The following is an 18,603-nucleotide window of genomic DNA, read 5'->3' as shown; positions in this document are numbered from 1 at the left end:
ATAAAAGTTACCGTTAAGATATAGTGCGAAGAATTTCGACGTTATATATAGTAAAATAACTTCTTTCTTTTTTAAGGTAACATTTGTCCAAAAAGATAATAAAAAAGTTAGGACTCCTAAAATGAGGAATGCTTCGATTAGAAAGGAATAAAGATGCACATGCTGCTGCGGGAACCAGAACCAGCTGCCAATTAAAATACAACTCATGACAGTGTAAAAGTGAGTGTTGAGCAGTAAAGACTACTCCGTAAAAGCCTTCACGAGAATAGTGTCTAAACTGCTTGAACAGTTAAACAAGCTTTAAAAGTAGCAGTGCTAGTTACTCAAATAGCCGATTTGGCCAAGCTTATTTTAAGTAATATCTTTTTTAAAATATTTTTGGCGAGAAACAATTTGTGTTTGACTAATTAATTTGAAAAACACTTTTGAACAGCAATTAATGTTCGGCCAAACTTATAAAAACTAATTTTAATTGTATTTTTCTCAAAAGTGTTTTTGGAGAGACAATATTTTTTTCTGCTTCCCCAAAACTACTTTTGTTTCTCCTCAAAAACACTTTTTTTTCTTCCAAAAACTTGGTCAAACACTTTAATTTTGAAAAAAAAGGCAAAGTGCCTTTTGAATTGGAAATGCTTGACGAAAACACGCTAAAAGTCTAATTCTAAAAACCTCCTTCCATTTCCCATGTGAAGGATTTTTCTTCCCCTTTCTTCCTAAGCCCCCAAGAGACCAATATCTATCCTTCCATGAAACACACAATGAAAAATAATAACAACAACAATAATAATAACAACAACAAAAATTTAGTGTAATCCTATAAGGTGAGATCTGTGGTTGTTTCCGATAAACTCTTGAAAAAGAAGCAGAAACTAACAAGCAATACCAACAACAAGAAAATATGATAAAATATTCATGGCAAAACTAGAATACAATTTTTGAATTATTTTTACCATTGCCTCCCCCCTCCCCACCCCAAGCCTGACTCTTTGAACACACACACACTCTCTTTCTCTCTATAAAACCCCCAAAGATCCTCCTTTTTCGAAGCTTAGGACACCAGATCTCTTAAAGATGCCTACTTGCTGAGGTGATTTCTCTCATCAGATACCCAAACGGTTTCTCGGTTCTTCCCCTTTTGTCTCTCTCCAATGCATTTTTACGTATAAACTCTATCGACAAAGTCACACAACGAACACTCGCATATTTGTCGTATTCGATCCCTTTTTTTTTTTTTTTTTTTTGATTTCTTATACGAAAAAAGGTTCGATTTTTATGTAAAAACTAAAAGTCTTTGTTTTATTGCAATAACACAGAGAGAGTTAGGGGACGATATGTTCAGTGAAGAAGAGTTGAGAGAGATAAGTGGAGTGAAGAGAGGAGATGATTACGTGGAAGTCATGTGTGGATGCACCAGCCACCGTTACGGTGATGCTGTTGCTAAACTTAGGGTTTTCTCCTCTGGTGAACTTGTAATCTCCTGCGATTGCACCCCTGGCTGCCCTGAAGGTTTTTACGTCGCCAATATTTTTTGTTTCTTCTTAAGAAATGTGTTTGCGTTAAATGCATGTTCTTGATTCTACTATGGGCTTACGATGGAATGTTGTTTTTGTGTTTTTTGAATTGACGCGTTGTTGTTTTTTTTTAATAAAAAAACAATATTTCATGTATATGATAATTTTCTTGAGTGTGGGATGTTCTTTGTGATATACTCAACAATGACTACAATGACTTTTAGCAGTTCCATATTAATCGGTTTTATTCTATCGATCATTCGAGATGGTTAGCGCTAATGGTATTTTTATTTTAGAATACCTGCCTACAATAATATTGTACGTTTGATATGTGACTCTTCTGTAGATGATTTGGTTGGTAAAAAGTGTGATCTTTGATGATGAGTTCTGTTTATATGGCTTTGATGAAGTGATGTTTATTACTTCAACTCTTCGTACTTGAAGGAAAATATTTTATTATTAGTTTCTGAAAGCTCTCTACAAATCTTTATTTCCTCCTCAAATAAAAGAAGCTATCAATACCCTTATTTATAGTAGTATGAAACCTATTTTAACTAGTAACACGAAAGCCTATTTCTATATTTATTCTAACTTCAAATCATATTTAGACATGAATTAAATAAATCAAATCCTAAATAACTAGGTTTCCTACTACAACTTTGAATTAGTTTTCCAACAATACTGCGTGCACTTTTAGTATTTCTGATTGATGATATGTTCTATTTAGGTGGCAGCAATCTCATAAAGTTATCATGCGATATTGGCTTAAGAAATAACCATCCGCAAAAAAAATTCCTTTGACCTTTGCTAATTACTTTCTGGAAGGAGCGTTTACAGTGTGTACTAGTTTAGTTGAACACATGCCTGTAGCATGTGGCAAGAGAGGATTGCTCAAGTGGTAAGCAAAATGGGGGAGCTCCTAGGGAGGGGTTTAAAAAAAGAAGCCTGCAGCATGCGCATTCCCGAGCAAGTTGGGATGGCGGGATGGATCTTCCTTATCCATGTGGCTCCATTTAAAACCGTCTAAGTGCATTTATGAATTCTGAGGATTATTACAAGTTAATTGCCGCTTAAGAAGCGACACGATATGAACTAATGTACACTTACTTCTTAATAGAGGCACTGTCTCTGTCTGGGAACAAGATACTTAGTTTCTTGAGTAATTTTGAACTTCTATTAAGTGCTAGCCGTAGAAGGGCTTTCAAGTTAACAATTAAGCTGGCATTCTTCACTCTAAATGTGGAATTTGTTTTTCCTGCATATAAACTAGGTTGTCAGATTAGAAAGTTTGAAGTTCTTGGTAGATATATAAGATCAATAATATTGTAGCTTCTTGTGACGCATGTATATTTCTGTATGTCACTTGATCATTGTTCATTAGTACGTTCTTACATATTGGAATGAATTTAATATTCTACCCCCTTTTTTTTTATCATCACTGAGTCATTTAGCAATGGTATAATTTGTTCTAATTCTTACCTCTTTGATTTTTATGAAACAGAAAATTATACTGTTTTTATTACCTTATTTGATAGATATTTTCCCATGTGTTGCTTCTAGTAAAAGTTGCTCTTTTGTGATTAGACAAGCTGACTCCTGCTGCATTTGAGAAACATTCTGGAAGAGAGACATCTAGGAAATGGAAGAATAATATTTGGATCATTGTTGATGGTGAGAAAGTTCCAGTGGTAAAGACTGCACTACTCAAATATTATAACCAATCTTCAAATAGATCTCAAAATGGGCGAGCTTGTCATCGCGATGAGTTTATCAGATGTACTGATTGCAACAAAGAACGCAGATTTCGTCTCCGCACAAATGAAGAATGCAGGAGCTACCATGATGCTTTGGCTAATCCGCACTGGAAGTGCTTTGACATTCCTTATGACAAGTAGGTTTCCTTCTCATGCTTAATCTCTTCAATAGTATCTTTTATATATGCAGGCTGTTATTTTCAATTTATTTTTCACATTCAAAAAAAGATCTCTTCTAATTGATCAATATCCTGTTAAATTAATTTTGATGTCTTTAGCTCGTACACAAATTAAGTACCTATTTCAATCATCCGATAACTAATTAATTTTGTGTTCAGCTTGATGAAAGACCATCCAATAGTTAAAAATCACTACATGAATACAACACTCATTCGAGATTGCTAGTTGGAAGTTATATCATTCCACTCAATGTATTCAAGACATTGCTTTAAACAAGTATTGTCCGGCATGCTTTGTGACAAAAGGTTTCTGATAGAAATGTAAGTTCTGAATAATGAGAGACAAAATGTATGAATGTGAATTCTGAGTGTGCTGTGGAATTCGTTCTTGGAAAAGTAGCTGCAAGCATATAAAAAATGTTGGTATCAGAAAAGTGTGCACAAAATACAGAAGTATAATTTATCTGAAAGGTGTTGTGCAATGAGTGAGACAACTTGCAAGGTTTATTAGAATTACGTTGGATTAATAATACTCTGGCAGAAACAGAGATTTTTGTGCAATCAGAAGACTACAATTAGCATTGTGCTTGCTCTCAAGATGTATGGTCGGATCCATGATCAAGGCTTAAATGGTGTAAAGCGTTGGAGTTTAGTTATGTATGTGATGCTCCAAATATGGAATGAGTAGCTAATTCACAGAAAGATGTCGCATATAGGAAAATGTCATAGTACTTTCTTTGATACTAGGAGATATCAAATAATTTCTTACACGCCCCCCCCCCCCCCAAACTTTGATGGAAAGGAAGTCCTTCCCCCTATCTCCAAGAGAAGATGTGTTGATGGCATACACTATCAGAAGTTAAGGTTGACCAGACTATGTTTTTACTTGAGTAGAACAGATAATAAGTTATTCCGGAAGTGATGTCTAGAATTTATCAAATTATTACCATTGTTGTGATTATGTGCTCATGATATCTGTGATATTCACGGTTCAGGAAGTTTAGATTGAGCTCCATTCTATCAAAAGTTTCAAGTTAATGGACATGGTATAGACAAGGAAATAATACTGTTTCCTATGTGACTTGGAAATTCGAAATGCAATATTATGAACATGGTTGTAATTCTATCATTCAATTGGACCTACTCTGCCGGAGGTGCCATGCTATCTGTTTTTGTTCGTTTATACTAATGAATCCTATCCACGCTGCTGAATAGGCGAGGAACATCTCGTTGATATGTCCAATCTGCTTGGTTATCATTCTTTTTAGTCTGATTTCTTGCTTTTGTTGCTGACTTTGTTTTGGACTGAGTGGGCAGAATGTTTTCTCTAATACTTAACATGCCATTTTTGGTGATACTGTGTAGTTGTTGAACCACCAAATAAGTTTCTGTTTTCTCCAGGAAGAGATTATATTTACCACTTAGTTTTACTTGATGCATCATTCAATTTTCCAAGTTAGTAATGTGCAGTTTGATTTGAGAATTGGAGCCTTTCCCGCTTCTTCTATCATTTTCCCCTTTTCTTTTGGAGTTAGCAGTTTTGGGAAGGGTAATTCTATCCCAGGCCAATTACCAAAATCTGTACGCTGTCCAATTAACAGTAAAGTTTCTATAACGTGGCTATATTTAGCGAAGACAGACTCTACCTTCCTGGTTTTCCTTTATGATGTGTACTATATTTATCATCCCTTTAACAATACCATGTCCATGATCAATATTTTATGTTTTTGTAACTTGTATTCATTCTGGACATATTTGCTTGCTGTCTTCTTGTGTTTTAGAGTTTCATGTGATGATGATGACGAACGAGCAAGCCGTAGGGTGTACAGAGGATGTTCGCGTTCTCCAACGTGTAGAGGTTGCACTTCGTGTGTGTGTTTTGGATGTGAAATATGCCGTTTCTCAGACTGCAGTTGCCAGACTTGCATTGATTTCACAAGGAATCACCCTTAATTACTTCTTTTGTCACACCTGAATATTTCTTTCAATTTAGATGGCCATGTTTTTCCCCATCATTAATTCATTTTAACCCCCTTTACATGTTTACACCATGTTTTTGCTGACATTCTCTTTCAGGGATTTAACCAAATTTACAATTACAGTCAAAGGCTTTATCTTTTCCTATCTAGTTTTTCGTTTTTATGGTTCAGACTTCAGACTGGTCCTTTAATTCTCCATACTTTACAACATAATTAGCTGCTGTGAGACACAATGTGTATTTGGTATGACGGAAAACATTGTTCATGGAAAATCCTTTTTCATGTTTTGATGAGCAAAAGATATTTTCTGAAAAATATATGAATATTAAAGATAATAACATTAGCAAATTCGAGAAGGAATGCTAGACGTTTCTCTCAAATAAAAACCTCATTGGCACCAAGCGTGAGGTAATGCTAGACGTTTGGTAATTTCTCCTCTGACCAGGATAAAAGATCCCATTAAAGCATCTAATCCCATGCATAAAATTGCATAGTATCACAAATAGCCACCCCAGGTATTACCCAACCCCCAGGAGAGTTATAAACAAATACACATCTTTCTCATCCACGATACAGAGATATACCATAAGACCAATAAGTTGATTCTAAATCTAGCATTTTGATGATTAAACCAATCCCTTAGTCCTAAGAGCAAAACAGGAAGAACAAATTACCTAAAGAAAGGGTCGTATAAGCAGACATTTGGAACTTTGGGAAAAAAATAAAAAACCTATAATGCAAACTAAAACAGTAACTAGCACTATACACACCCAGACCTACGAGGGAATGGGGAAAAAAATCTGGAAATTAGCTGCTATATGTAGAACCAAAGTTAAAAGTAATTTTCTCCACGGGAAGCACTTTGTTTTCACCTTCAATAACGTTGCGCCCTCCCTCTCCCTCTCCCACGGCCAAACCGGCCACCATCACCCCGACCATTTCCTCTCCGGCCACCACCAAAATGATTGCCTTGATTGAAGTTCAGACAACCATTAGTATTGCCTGGAACAATAGCAGGTGGATGTGAATTGTTGTCTCCTGTTTCTGGTCCATTCACAGGAACTGCAGCAGGTTGTTGTGAATTGCTGCTGTCTCCTGTTTGTGGTCCAAAACCACCACTACCCTGAAAATTCGCATTCCAGCCACCAACAAAATGATTGCTTTGATTGAAGTTCAGAGAACCGTTAATAGCAGGAACTGCAGCAGGTTGTTGTGAATTGCTGTTGTCTCCTGTTTGTGGTCCAAAACTACCACCAGCCTGAAAATTTGCATTCCAGCCACCACCAAAATGATTGCCTTGATTGAAGTTTAGAGAACCGTTAATAGCAGGAACTGCAGCGGGTGGATGTGAATTGTTGTTGGCTACCGCTTGTGGTACGTTAACTGGTATCTGACCTCCCAAGTTGAAAGGTAAATGTGCCAGTTGGCCTGGTAAGCCCCCCAAAGCAAATGGTGGTTGATTGAAACCATTTTGTCCCAATGCCGGCCAAGGTGCAAACGCTTGCCCTGTGCCAAAATCTGGCTGTAAAAACGGCAAGATAAAGTTATGAGGAGGTCCTGGATTGAATTGCTGTTGTAAAGGTACTCCACTAGGCAAAGGCATTTGAAACATTTGCTGAGGATGACATTGTTGTTGCCATGGCATGCCAATTGTTGGCAAAGTATTAGGTAAGCCCATATTCCCGGGCTGCTGATTTGGGATTATATTAGTCCAAACTCCACTTGAAGGAGCTGCAAAAGCAGGGGCCTGTTGCGGATGATGAAATGAAGGAACTAAGTCAGTCCTATTGCCTGACCTCTGTCCTTGGGAAGAACCAGTAACAGGTGGGACAAGATTTTGACTTTGCTCGACTGGTGGCTTCATAGCTTGCTCACATTTCGAGTTCTGAGATCGATTTCTGAATTTCTTTTTGTCCTTCTTCTTGTTTCCAACTTTCTCGTCATTTGTGCCCCTCTTTTTCATTTTCAGTATTCTCTTGTACTCAACCTCCTTCTCATCATCTGAAAATTCTTCATCCGTGGGCACCTCTTCATCATTTTCACCAGATGCATCATACCCTTTCTTGTAAAGACTTCCATCGATAAGGACATGATTAGCAAATTCTGGGACAAGAGAGATCAAAGTGCCTTGGTTGATTTCAGCGGGGACTTCGCTCTCACTATTGTATCTTACAATGTAGTAGGGGTTCTTGACAGGCCCAAAAATCTCGTCCACTATACCCAGTGGGGATCTGCTTTCTGTTATCCAAAGAATAGAACCATCACTAAGAGGATTATGCTTCTCCACCCCTTCTACAACAACTTGGGCACCAAGAATCTGTATTGCACCACATAGAGATCAAATAAACATTTGAATTAAGAATCTAAAATTATATACAAGGGGGGCTTTTTCATTTTTGGCCCATCTGCCGAATATAATTACGACGCTAGCCCAAATACACAAAACATATACACTGATTATGTATATTATATGTATATTTATACTTAATATATAAAACATAGCTATTATTTTTTAGGGCGGCCCCTCTTTTTTTTTTTTTGTTGTTGCTTTAAAATAAAATGATCAAATGCAGTGAGAAATACAATGTGATTTGCTTTTTTGTTTTGTTTTGTCTTACCGCTGAAACAACTCCAACAGGCAGGGTCTGGTGATGCGGTAGCAAAGTTGCATTCACTATCGGAACCGGGGGAAGAACCTGCAAATGCATGATTAACAAATGACTTAATATTTGCATGCCAAAATGATCATTTGTGAAACAAACCCATATTAGTATTCTTAGCTGCCTCGTTTTTTTGTTTGGAAGACACATTTCTTTAAGACTGTTATTATGTCTTCAACTGGATGACCAAGTGAGGAAACATAGAGAGCAATATTATAGTGTCAATAACATGCAAAACACTAAACAAGTCTACCAGACGATGACAATTAAGTCGACGGATGCAAGTCAGAGTTTACTGAAATGATTTATTCAGTACTTACACTTAAAAAAACTGACTTTACCAACCCCCCACCCCAAGCTCTTTCTCCCTAGTTCCTATCTTCTGTCTCCTCTCCTCATTTTTCATTTGCTGTCTCTGATATTCTTCATACCTAGGTTCTTTCTTTCTATCTGGATCTATAATGTATGCGCAGAATCCTCTAAATATCACAACTTATACCAGGGGGAACTGAAGGATGCAGCTTATGCACAAAAGATCTATCACCATTGAACAAGTCTAAGCACTATCAAAATTCTATATGTAAAAGTAGAAGGAAAATTATAATCAGACAAACAATTGCAGTCAGCAATAAGTCACAAGCTAACCTCCAGGTCAAAGTACACTACACTGTAAATGAAACATACTTACGTCAATACCACCAAAAGGAAACTATAACTTGATGATGATAACCACTAGATAAGCCTAAAAACTACTCATTTAAGCCATTCTCCACTTTCTGTATAGCCAAATACTGGGACTTGCCTAATGCAGAACATATGTTAACCTCTCAATACGACGAAATGCAAAAACTAGTCAGTCAAGCCCTTTGCCACTTTCTTTATAGGCAAAAAAGTCGGACTGATATGCCTAATCCGGAACATATGGGACTGACGAAATGGGTTCAAATGAAACAAAATAGATATTGGGGATTCATTATCCAACCCCAAAATAGATCTGCAGCATGTATCCATGGACTGAGGACTTTGTTTTTGCTTCTTTTTTGTTTCCGGTTTTTCCCCCTTTTTGTTGTTTCTGTAAATATAAACCTCAAAGGGCTGAAGACTATAACCAAGTAAAGAGTGTCTAGAACAGAGTTATTAGCTTAGCGGCTTACAACAACAACAAACCCAGTGTAATCCCACTAGTGGGATCTGGGGAGGGTAGAGTGTACGCAGACCTTACCTCTACCTTAAGAAGGTTTACCCCTATCTTAAGAAGGTAGAGATGCTGTTTCTGGTCAAAAAAATTGTTTAGCCGAGATTCGATAAACCACTTTTTATCACTTAAATGTCCAACATGGTAGATATTGTATAGAAACAGCATAATGCAACATTATAATCCATATGCATATGATGTTAGAGATGTAATCGTTACCGGAAGCTCGTTCTTAGACCTGATGGGTCCTTTAACACCTGAATCCTCCTCCTCATCTTCGCTCCAAGCAACCATCTCATCTATATCTACATCTACATCAGATGTTTGTATCTCACCTTCTTCCAATTCCATCTCCCCTTTGATTCCCCATCCCTTTCTATCCTCTCTTCTTTTTCCTCCCTCATCACTACTCGTGAACTCGGACAACGATGAACAAGATGAACTCTCTATATCAGACTCAGTATCACTATCACCACCTTGTGACACATCACTCGTTCCTGTGTTTTTCTTCTCACTTGTCACATTTTTTTCCTCATCCCTACTAATATTTTCACTCTCCCTAACAATATCACTACCACTACTATTTATACTAACTTTACCCATCTTCTCAATAACACCCATTTTACTCTTTTCAAGATTCAAATAACTCAATTTTTCACAACCCTCTACATCCCCTTCCTTTTCAACTTCAATTTTCCCATAAATCCCATCTATACCCACATCACCATCTCCGTCAACAGCGTCAAAAACTTCAACTTCCTTACAAATTCCACTAAAACCCACCTCATTATCCCTGTCAACAGTGTCAAAAATGTCAGTTTTCTCACAATTTCCACCAATACCCACCTCATTATCCCTTACAACGGCGCCAGAAACTTTGACTTTCTCAGAAATTCCACCAATACCCACCTTATCATTTCTGTCAAAAACTTCAACTTTCTCACAAATCCCACCAATACCCACCTCATTACATCCATTAACAGTGCCAAAAACAGCTTCTTCATTACAAACCTCAAATGGGTCTTGTTTCACATCAGCCATACTATCTACTGTGGGGCTCTCAGCAAGAAAATCCTTTAAGGAATCAAAATCAAGAAACGAATCAGCAAAAGAGCAAGAGAACTCGTCTAGGTCAGGGGTAAATATGTCAAATGGGTCAGTTTCTTGCTTAAGCTCTGAAGAGGTTTGATTCTTGATGTCTTGTTCAAGCTCATTATTACTACCTATTATGGGATCATCATGCAAAAAACCCACCATGTTTAAGGAATATAATTAGGGTTCTTAAAAGAGATTTCATAATAGTTTTAGGGTGAGAAAATGTGGGTTTATATATACGGATATGTAGAGTAACGTACGGATTTTGAACTGAGGCATTGCTCGCGGCAAAAGCCGGTTCTTAAACCCTAGGGTTTAAGGGTTCAGAATATTTTACAAGGCTAAAAGTTTCTTTCTGAAAAATAAAAGAAGAAAAGGCCACAGTATAACCAGAAGGGACTCTGCCTAGGTACATCGGGCTTTGGGCTTATAATCTCTTCAGTCAATAACATAAAAGACGTCTCAAATCCGAGCTTTAATAAAAAAAAAAAAAAGAGAACTTCATTTATAGCCCATCGGGCAAAACAAATTTCATCTGATAGCCCACAAATTGACCCATACAAATTATAGCCTAAAAATAATGATAAGTACTAGCCGGAAACTTCACTGATCGAATTCCCTCGCTGGAAAATCCTAGATCTAAGAAGATCTGGACTTTTACTCGTCACCACAAAACTCAAAATCAAAAAATTAAAAAAGAAATTCCGCTACTACTCTTATTGGTGTCATTGATTCTGCACTTTGAATCGAGAAAAGAAACTCATGCCTGGGTTTGGAACTTTTGTTAATGTTTGTTTGTTACTGAAAAGTGAGATTTGGAATTGTTCCGTTGAATTGAAATACTATTAATTTAGTGATTTGATGAATTGGGCGAAGCGAATTGACGAGTAAAATTCAAAATCCACTTACTTTGAGCTTGTGACTTTTGCATCTGTTGGTGAAATTTGTTTCAATGATTAAATCATTGCTTGGAAAATTGATGTGAACTAATACCGTCGCCAGCCAGTGGTCAATTCCGGCGGTGACTAGTAAAAATCAGTAGCAGCAACCTATAGGGAATAAGAGGAAAGCGAGAGGAGCAGTCATAGTCATAGTTGGCTGGCTGGATTTCGGCAGTGGTGTGGCATAAGGCAACGAGAGAGACAACCTTGTCTTCTTCTCAGATTTTCTCTTATAGTTTCTATGAATATGTAGATAATATTTTGAAGATCTTTGGCAAAAAGTTTAAAACTCCGGCGATCTTGTTACCATTTTTGGCGACTGTGAGGCCATGGATTCTGGTGGTTGGTTTCTCAATGAGAGGAAGAACAGAGGAGATGATTATGCATAAAGTTGAAATATCTACAAAACAGACTGTTATTATACAAAAATTATACAAAATAGACTGTCAATATACAATTTATATACAAATAGACTGTGACTGTACAATTTATATACAAATAGAGTGTCACTATACAAAATATATACAAAAATAGAATGTCATTATACAAAAAATATACTAAATAGACTGTCATTATATAAAATATGCACAAAATAGACTATCACTATATAAAAATATATTAAATAGACTGCCACTATACAATTTATGTATAATTAGCTCTCACTATACAAAATATATACAAAATAGACTGTTACTATACAAAAAATATACAAAATAGATTGTTACTATACAAAAAATATACAAATAGACTGTTACTATACAAAAAATATACAAAATAGACTGTCACTATACAAATAGACTGTTACTATACAAAAAATATACAAAATAGAATGTCACTATGCAAAAAATATACAAAAATAGTCTGTTAATATACAAATAATATACAAAAATAGATTGGTATTATACAAAAAATAGGCTGTTATTACACAAAAAATAGACATTTCGCAACGACGGATCCATCCGGCCCAAGGCGGAAGGCATGGGCGCACACAAAAATTTGGTACTCGCACGGATTTGCCGTTTTATGGCTGTAAAATGCCAAAAAATATGATGTGGTCATTTCGAGTGGGTGGAAATTGTTTCTTATGCCGTATTTGATGTCCGGGACAAATATTAGGCGATTCCACGACGGATCCATCCGGGCCCAAGGCGGAAGGCATGGGCTATAGCACACAAAAATTTGGGACTCGCGCGGATTTGCATTTACATATTTCATTCAATTGTTAGCTAATTCTTATCAGATCCAGAAGTACATTTAAAAGGTAAAAAAAGGTTGCTCTATCGCGCCAGGTGAGGGTCGAACCTGCAACCTTCAGCTTAGGAAACAGGCACCCTAACCACTAAGCTACAAGCGCTTGTGTAGTCATGCTTATTCCTTTCGGCTACTATATGCAATACGTTTGGGCCGAAGGGCCATTTTTGTAAGTAAGACAAAATATGGGCTATTAAAATTTTGAGGGGCTATAGCGGGTAGTTTTCTCATAAAAAAAAGAAAGTAAAATTGTATAGCCGTTTTTTAAAATAATGATAAAAATATATACATTATATATATATATATATATATATATATATATATATATATATATATATATATGTTATATGCAAAAAATATATAAATTTTATACACTTTTGCGACTAACGATATAAATAGTTTTGATCGTAGGCTAGGTCCACATAGTTTTCATAGTTTCTTTCCTTTTGTATAAGCTATTTAATAAATGGTTCTCTTTTTATTCTTTTTATTCCTCTTACAACTTGTGAATCTTTCGAACAACGGTCTAGAAATTCTTTTTGAGCAAATTATAAATTGTATGAGAAAATATTAGACTCGAATTTAAAATTGTAATTGCAAATATTAGCCCACAGTTTAATATTTTGTCTATAAGGTTGAGCAAATTAAAAATTATATGAGCAAACATTAGACCCGAGTTTGACGTTGATCGGAAGGGCCTAAGGGGTAATTTTCTCAAGATTATGTTTTCACAACTTTTTGAATAGGGACAAAATCTAAAAATTGCCTAATACATGAACATTTGCGTAAATTAGCCAAAAATTACTGGTAGAAAGCACTTCCTCCTTTAATGGGCCTTACTTAGTGCGAGTTCTAATGAGACAATGCCCAATGAGTTATCGCACACCGGGTATTAAATATAAAAGAAAAACGAAATATGAAGCATGAGATCTCCATCAAATATTTGAAAAACTTTTATTATTGTTATATTTAACGGGATTTATGAAAGAATTAAGGAGTAGTATTTTATTGACGCAATTACGTCATTCATAATGTCTCTTTACAGCTTGTTTGGATGGTTGTTACCCATTGTATCGTATCGTATTGTTACTTTAAATACAATGTTTGTTTTGATTGTTACTTATATTTTATTGTATCGTATCGTTAAATCCGTCGTTACATAACGACGAAATGTGCCACTTTATGTAACGACCGATTTGGTGTGGTCGCATCGTTACCTTGTCTTTTTCTCTCAATCTCACCCTCTATTATTATTAAATTATTTTATCATTTATTCTACATTTTTATATAGTAATTTTACGTTGTATCATAATTTTTCTTTATAATATTGCAAGTGTATTTTTCATATTGCTGGTGCGTGATATCATGAAACGATGACAAACGACACAATGTATTCAAACATTGTATTTATCAAACGATACAGTATAATACAATACAGTACGATACAATACATTATGAAATGATGCGTAACAACCATCCAAACAAGCTGTTAGTTGTTTCTTTTGTTTAAAGTTGATAATATAATACATAGTTTGTATATATGAACATTACTAGTTGAATATATAGTACTAGCATGATTGATTTTTCTGTTGGGAGAACAAACAGAAATCTATAACTTCTCCTTGGCAGCATAATAAAAAATTATTTTTTCAAAATGAAAATATCTTTAACAAAAAACTCATATTTTCTAAAGTATATTCTTTAAATTAACATATATGCCTCTCAACTATAATACAGTTGCATAAGACGTATATATTTCCCAACCTAACCACCATTAACACATACATAATAATTTATTTTAATATATTTAAATCATCATATAACGATTAAGTAATTAGATAAGATGTCTAATATTATTACTTACCTATATTAATATTGATTAAAAATTTAATGTGTTTTGTGATTTTTTATATTTTAAGTAAATTAAATTGAAAAGCTTAATATTAATTTCGTGGTAAGTATTTGAATCATTTTATCTCGTTCGTTTAACTAAATCCTACTCCTAAAGAAACAAGAATTTTAGGAAACAAAAATTCCCAAATCCTATTCCCTATCAAATTCGGTAATACTTCCTTTGTCCTATAAATACAATAGATTATTAACGTATATCATTACACTCCCAAATTTCTTTGTATTCCTTTTCTCAAAACCTAACAAAACTTGTGAGAATTATTTTCCAAGAAATATGTCTCAAGATCACCAACGTCCCTACTACGCTACTCGTACATTACCAATAAATGATGCATTTCACTTGCAAAGAATGAAGCAAGAACAGCCTGATATTGGAATAATATGTAATGATACCAACATGTTTGAATATTGGGAAATAACAACTTACTCTGAGAAGGCGGAGGAATGATTGTCCGTTTTGTAGTGCCCACACACGAAGAAATAGTAGAAGAAGACGAGGAGGAGGAAGAAGAGGAGTTCGAGGTTGAAACAAGAACTTACTATGCTACTGTAATGGATATAGAGGATGAGGAGGAACAAGAAACATGTGCCATATATATATATATATATGTTTATGTGAGTATGAAGATGAAGATACCATTGGCACACTTCAATGTGGCCATGAGTTTCATGTTGGCTGCAGCAAAAGAATGCATGTCCGTTCTGTAGAGCTCTAGTGTTGCCCACACATGACTGGTTACATTCTTAATCTTGTAATTAAATTCAATGAGAATAGTATTATTGTTACAATATTCTTTTTGTAAATTAGCCAAAAATTTACTATAGAGAGCATTTACTCCTTTAATGGGTCTTATATGGCGCCCGTTCAAATGAGACGGCCCCACTGAATTACCGAACACTGGGTAACACATCAAAAAAAGAAAAAAGAAAATATGAAGCATGAAATCTCCGTCAAATATTTTGGAAAAACTTTAATTGTTATTATATTTGACGGATTTTATGGAAAAAATAAAATAAGGGTTGTATTTTATTGATGCAATTACATCATTCATAATGTCTGTATAGTTGTTTCTTTTGATTAAAGTTGATCATATAATACTTAGTTTGTATGCACATTACTAATAGTTCGTAGGTCAAGTTAATAGAAACTAGATGTACTGTAGTCGCCCTGTCCGCCGGTGATATTGTCCGATTTGGGCCTAGACCTTACGAGTTTAAAATGCGTCACTAGGATCTAAAGCTTGTTAACTTATATACCCATAATCCCTCTTGTGTTTTGCCGATGTGAGAATCTGTCTAAAGTCCGGGGTGTTACATACACCCCCCTTATGGACTCGGCGCCCTCGTTGAGGTTTGCCCTACAGCATGGGGTTTGCGTAGACTAAACATTGAGGTTTGCCCTCCCTCAATTACTTAACTATATTACTCCCTCTGTTTCATATTATATGAGGTAGTTTGACTCGACACGAAGTTTAAGAAAAAAGAAGAAGATTTTTGAAACTTGTGGTCTTAAAAGCTTAAGGGGTAAAAAGTTTGTGGGGCCATGACATTTGTGTGACTATAAAAGCTTCTCATTAAGGGTAAATGAGTAAAATGAAAGAGTTTAAAGTTGCATTATTTCTAAATTTAGAAATGTGTCATTTGTTTTGGAACAGACTAAAAAGGAAAGTACCTCATTTAATATGAAACGGAGGGAGTAATATTCATTAAAATTTTAATGTTTTGTGATTTTTTATATTTTAATTAAATTAAATTGAAAAGTTTAATATTAATCTTTCGTGGTAAATATTTGAATCATTTTGTCTATTTCTTTTAACTAATAAATCCTAGTCCTAGCATGTTGGGGAAAGGAAGCGTGTGGGGAAAGCTAGAAAAAAACAAAAAATTCAGGAAACAAGAATTTTAGGAAACAAAAGTTCCCAAATCCTATTCCCTATCAAATTCGGTAATACTTCCTTTATTTGTCCTATAAATAAAATAGATTAACGTTGTGTATCATTACACTCCCATCTTTCTAAAATTCCTTTGTATTCTTTTCTCAAAACCTAACAAAACTTTTGAGAATTTTCCCCCCAATAAATATGTCTCAAGATCATCACCAACATCCCCACTTCGCTACTCATACATTACCAAATAATGATTTTCACTTGCGAAGAATGAACCAACTACAACAACCTGATATTCCACATGATCAAACAAGTGGAATATCTAATGATAGTACTCCAAACATGTTTGAATATTGGGAAATAACAACTTATTGTGATCTTGATATGGATATAGATGATAGCGAGGAACGAGCTGCTTGTTTCATCTGCTGCTTGGAATTTCAGAATGGAGATACATTAGTCACACTTCCATGTAACGATGTGTTTCATTTAGATTGCTTCAATCAGCGGCTGAGGAGGAGGAGGAATGATTGTCCGTTTTGTAGTACTGAAGTTTTACCCACACACGAAGAAATAATAATAATAGAAGAAGAAGAAGAAGAAGAAGAGGAGGAGGAGGAGGAGTTCGAGGATGAAGAAATAGAAGAGGAAGAAGAGAAGTTCGAGGTTGAAACAAGAACTTATTATGCTTCTGTAATGGATATAGATGACGACGAGGAACAAGAAACATGTGCGATATGTTTATGTGTGTATCAAGGTGAAGATACTATTGGCAAACTTCAATGTGGCCATGAGTTTCATGTTGGCTGCGTCAACAAGTGGCTGCAGCAAAAGAATGCATGTCCGTTTTGTAGAGCTGAAGTTTTGCCCACACATGACTAGTTACATTCTTAATCAAGGGCGAAGGTAGTGTTAGATACGGGTTCGACGAACCTGGTAGCTTTAGCTTTTGCTTAGATTCTGTATTTGTATTAAAAATTTATTAAATATACAGGGGTCATGGCTTCTCTGCAATAGTTTATAACTTCAGACTTGTAGCTTCTCTATACAAATTTTATGAAACATGCTTTACTTTATGATATTTGGTTATGTTTCATATCTGTGTTACATAAAGTAGAAACATTAATTTTTACTAGGTATTTTTCTCTTCTTGCAGTCTTACTCGCAATAAAGAAGATAAGTATATTTAAATTGACAGTTCTGCAATTCGAATTGTGACCTTTTAACAATTAAATTGTTATGTTCAAAACATGTTCTTATTAGAGGCTTTTGGATAAGGTCTTCTGTTTTAAGTTTACACTTATCTACGTATACCTAGGTCTGGTACATGATATCCGATAAATTGGCACATTTGTTAGGTTAAATTTGTAAAGTTATTCAACATTTGAGGGTAATATAGTTTTAAAGATAATTTAAATATAATATATTTTTTTTTATGTAAAAGAATCAAAATCCCACATCTTGATTAATTCAATATTAAATGTACTTCGTGAACTTTTATAAAGACAAAGTTCTTGTTTTACTTTGTCTTGCACAATTTTTTATTAATATATTCCCAAAAAGAATGATACATTCTTATATTTTATTAATGAGAAGCCATATAGATATTATAATATGCTTAAAATAATAAGTTTTAAAAATCTTATAGTCATATACATGTAACAACCCAGCCCTTAATGATATTGTCTGCTTTAAACCTAAGCCTTCACGGGTTTAAAACGCGTCAGGGTTTAGGCCCAGAGCGCACAATATCACTAGCGGGCTGGACTGTTACAGATGGTATCAGAGCCACTCTTGTATTAGCCTTGCCGATGGTGGCCGGCCAGAGTTAAACTGAGTTTAGGAAAATCCCGGCTTTACATAGAGTCTCACATCGACAAAACACAAGAGAATGCTGGGATATAAATTAACAAGCCTAAGATCCTAGTGACGGAAGACTAATGCCTAAAGCGGACAATATCACTAGTGGACTATTACATTACAAATGCTATAGCAATATAGATCATTAATTTTAAAAGTTTTTCTATCTTTCTTAAATTTCAGCAGAGTCAAACTATGACAAACAAACTTATAATTAAGGTCTAATATTTGAAACCGGAATACCATGATTAGTTAATGGAATGAAAAATTATTCTAATGTGGGGCAAGAAAATGACAGATGAAGCTTCTCAGTTATATATGAAGATGACTTGGCGTCAACGCGTAGCTGGCCTTGACTTTCATTATCTGAATGAATTACAG

The 18,603-nt window shown here is 35.1% G+C and overlaps 2 protein-coding genes across 4 annotated transcripts; one reads left to right on the top strand and one right to left on the bottom strand.

The window, feature by feature from the left end:
• The first annotated feature begins 998 nt into the window (after positions 1-998).
• LOC104229046 (protein ULTRAPETALA 1-like) lies at positions 999-5,551 on the top strand. 3 transcript variants are annotated; one of them, XM_009781618.2, is made up of 4 exons: positions 999-1,087; positions 1,314-1,506; positions 3,096-3,402; positions 5,226-5,551. In XM_009781618.2, the coding sequence occupies exons 2-4, from the start codon at positions 1,332-1,334 to the stop codon at positions 5,395-5,397; spliced, it is 654 nt and encodes a 217-aa protein (XP_009779920.1). In that variant the 5' UTR covers positions 999-1,087; positions 1,314-1,331; the 3' UTR covers positions 5,398-5,551. The 3 variants fall into 3 exon arrangements, with proteins under 3 accessions (XP_009779920.1, XP_009779922.1, XP_009779921.1); XM_009781620.2 differs by lacking the exon at positions 5,226-5,551 and adding an exon at positions 3,604-4,122; XM_009781619.2 differs by having other exon boundaries at positions 1,012-1,123.
• Positions 5,552-6,176: 625 nt separating this feature from the next.
• On the bottom strand, positions 6,177-10,650 carry LOC104229047 (uncharacterized). The gene is made up of 3 exons (XM_009781621.2): positions 9,498-10,650; positions 8,042-8,119; positions 6,177-7,740 (listed from the first exon to the last, which is right to left on the bottom strand). Exons 1-3 carry the CDS (start codon positions 10,533-10,535, stop codon positions 6,298-6,300), a joined length of 2,559 nt encoding a protein of 852 aa, XP_009779923.1. The 5' UTR covers positions 10,536-10,650; the 3' UTR covers positions 6,177-6,297.
• Between the last annotated feature and the right edge of the window lie 7,953 nt (positions 10,651-18,603).

The sequence above is a fragment of the Nicotiana sylvestris genome, chromosome 6 (assembly GCF_000393655.2).
Source record: "Nicotiana sylvestris chromosome 6, ASM39365v2, whole genome shotgun sequence".
In the NCBI taxonomy this organism is placed as follows: domain Eukaryota; kingdom Viridiplantae; phylum Streptophyta; class Magnoliopsida; order Solanales; family Solanaceae; genus Nicotiana; species Nicotiana sylvestris.
This window is presented reverse-complemented; position numbering and strand designations above follow the sequence as displayed.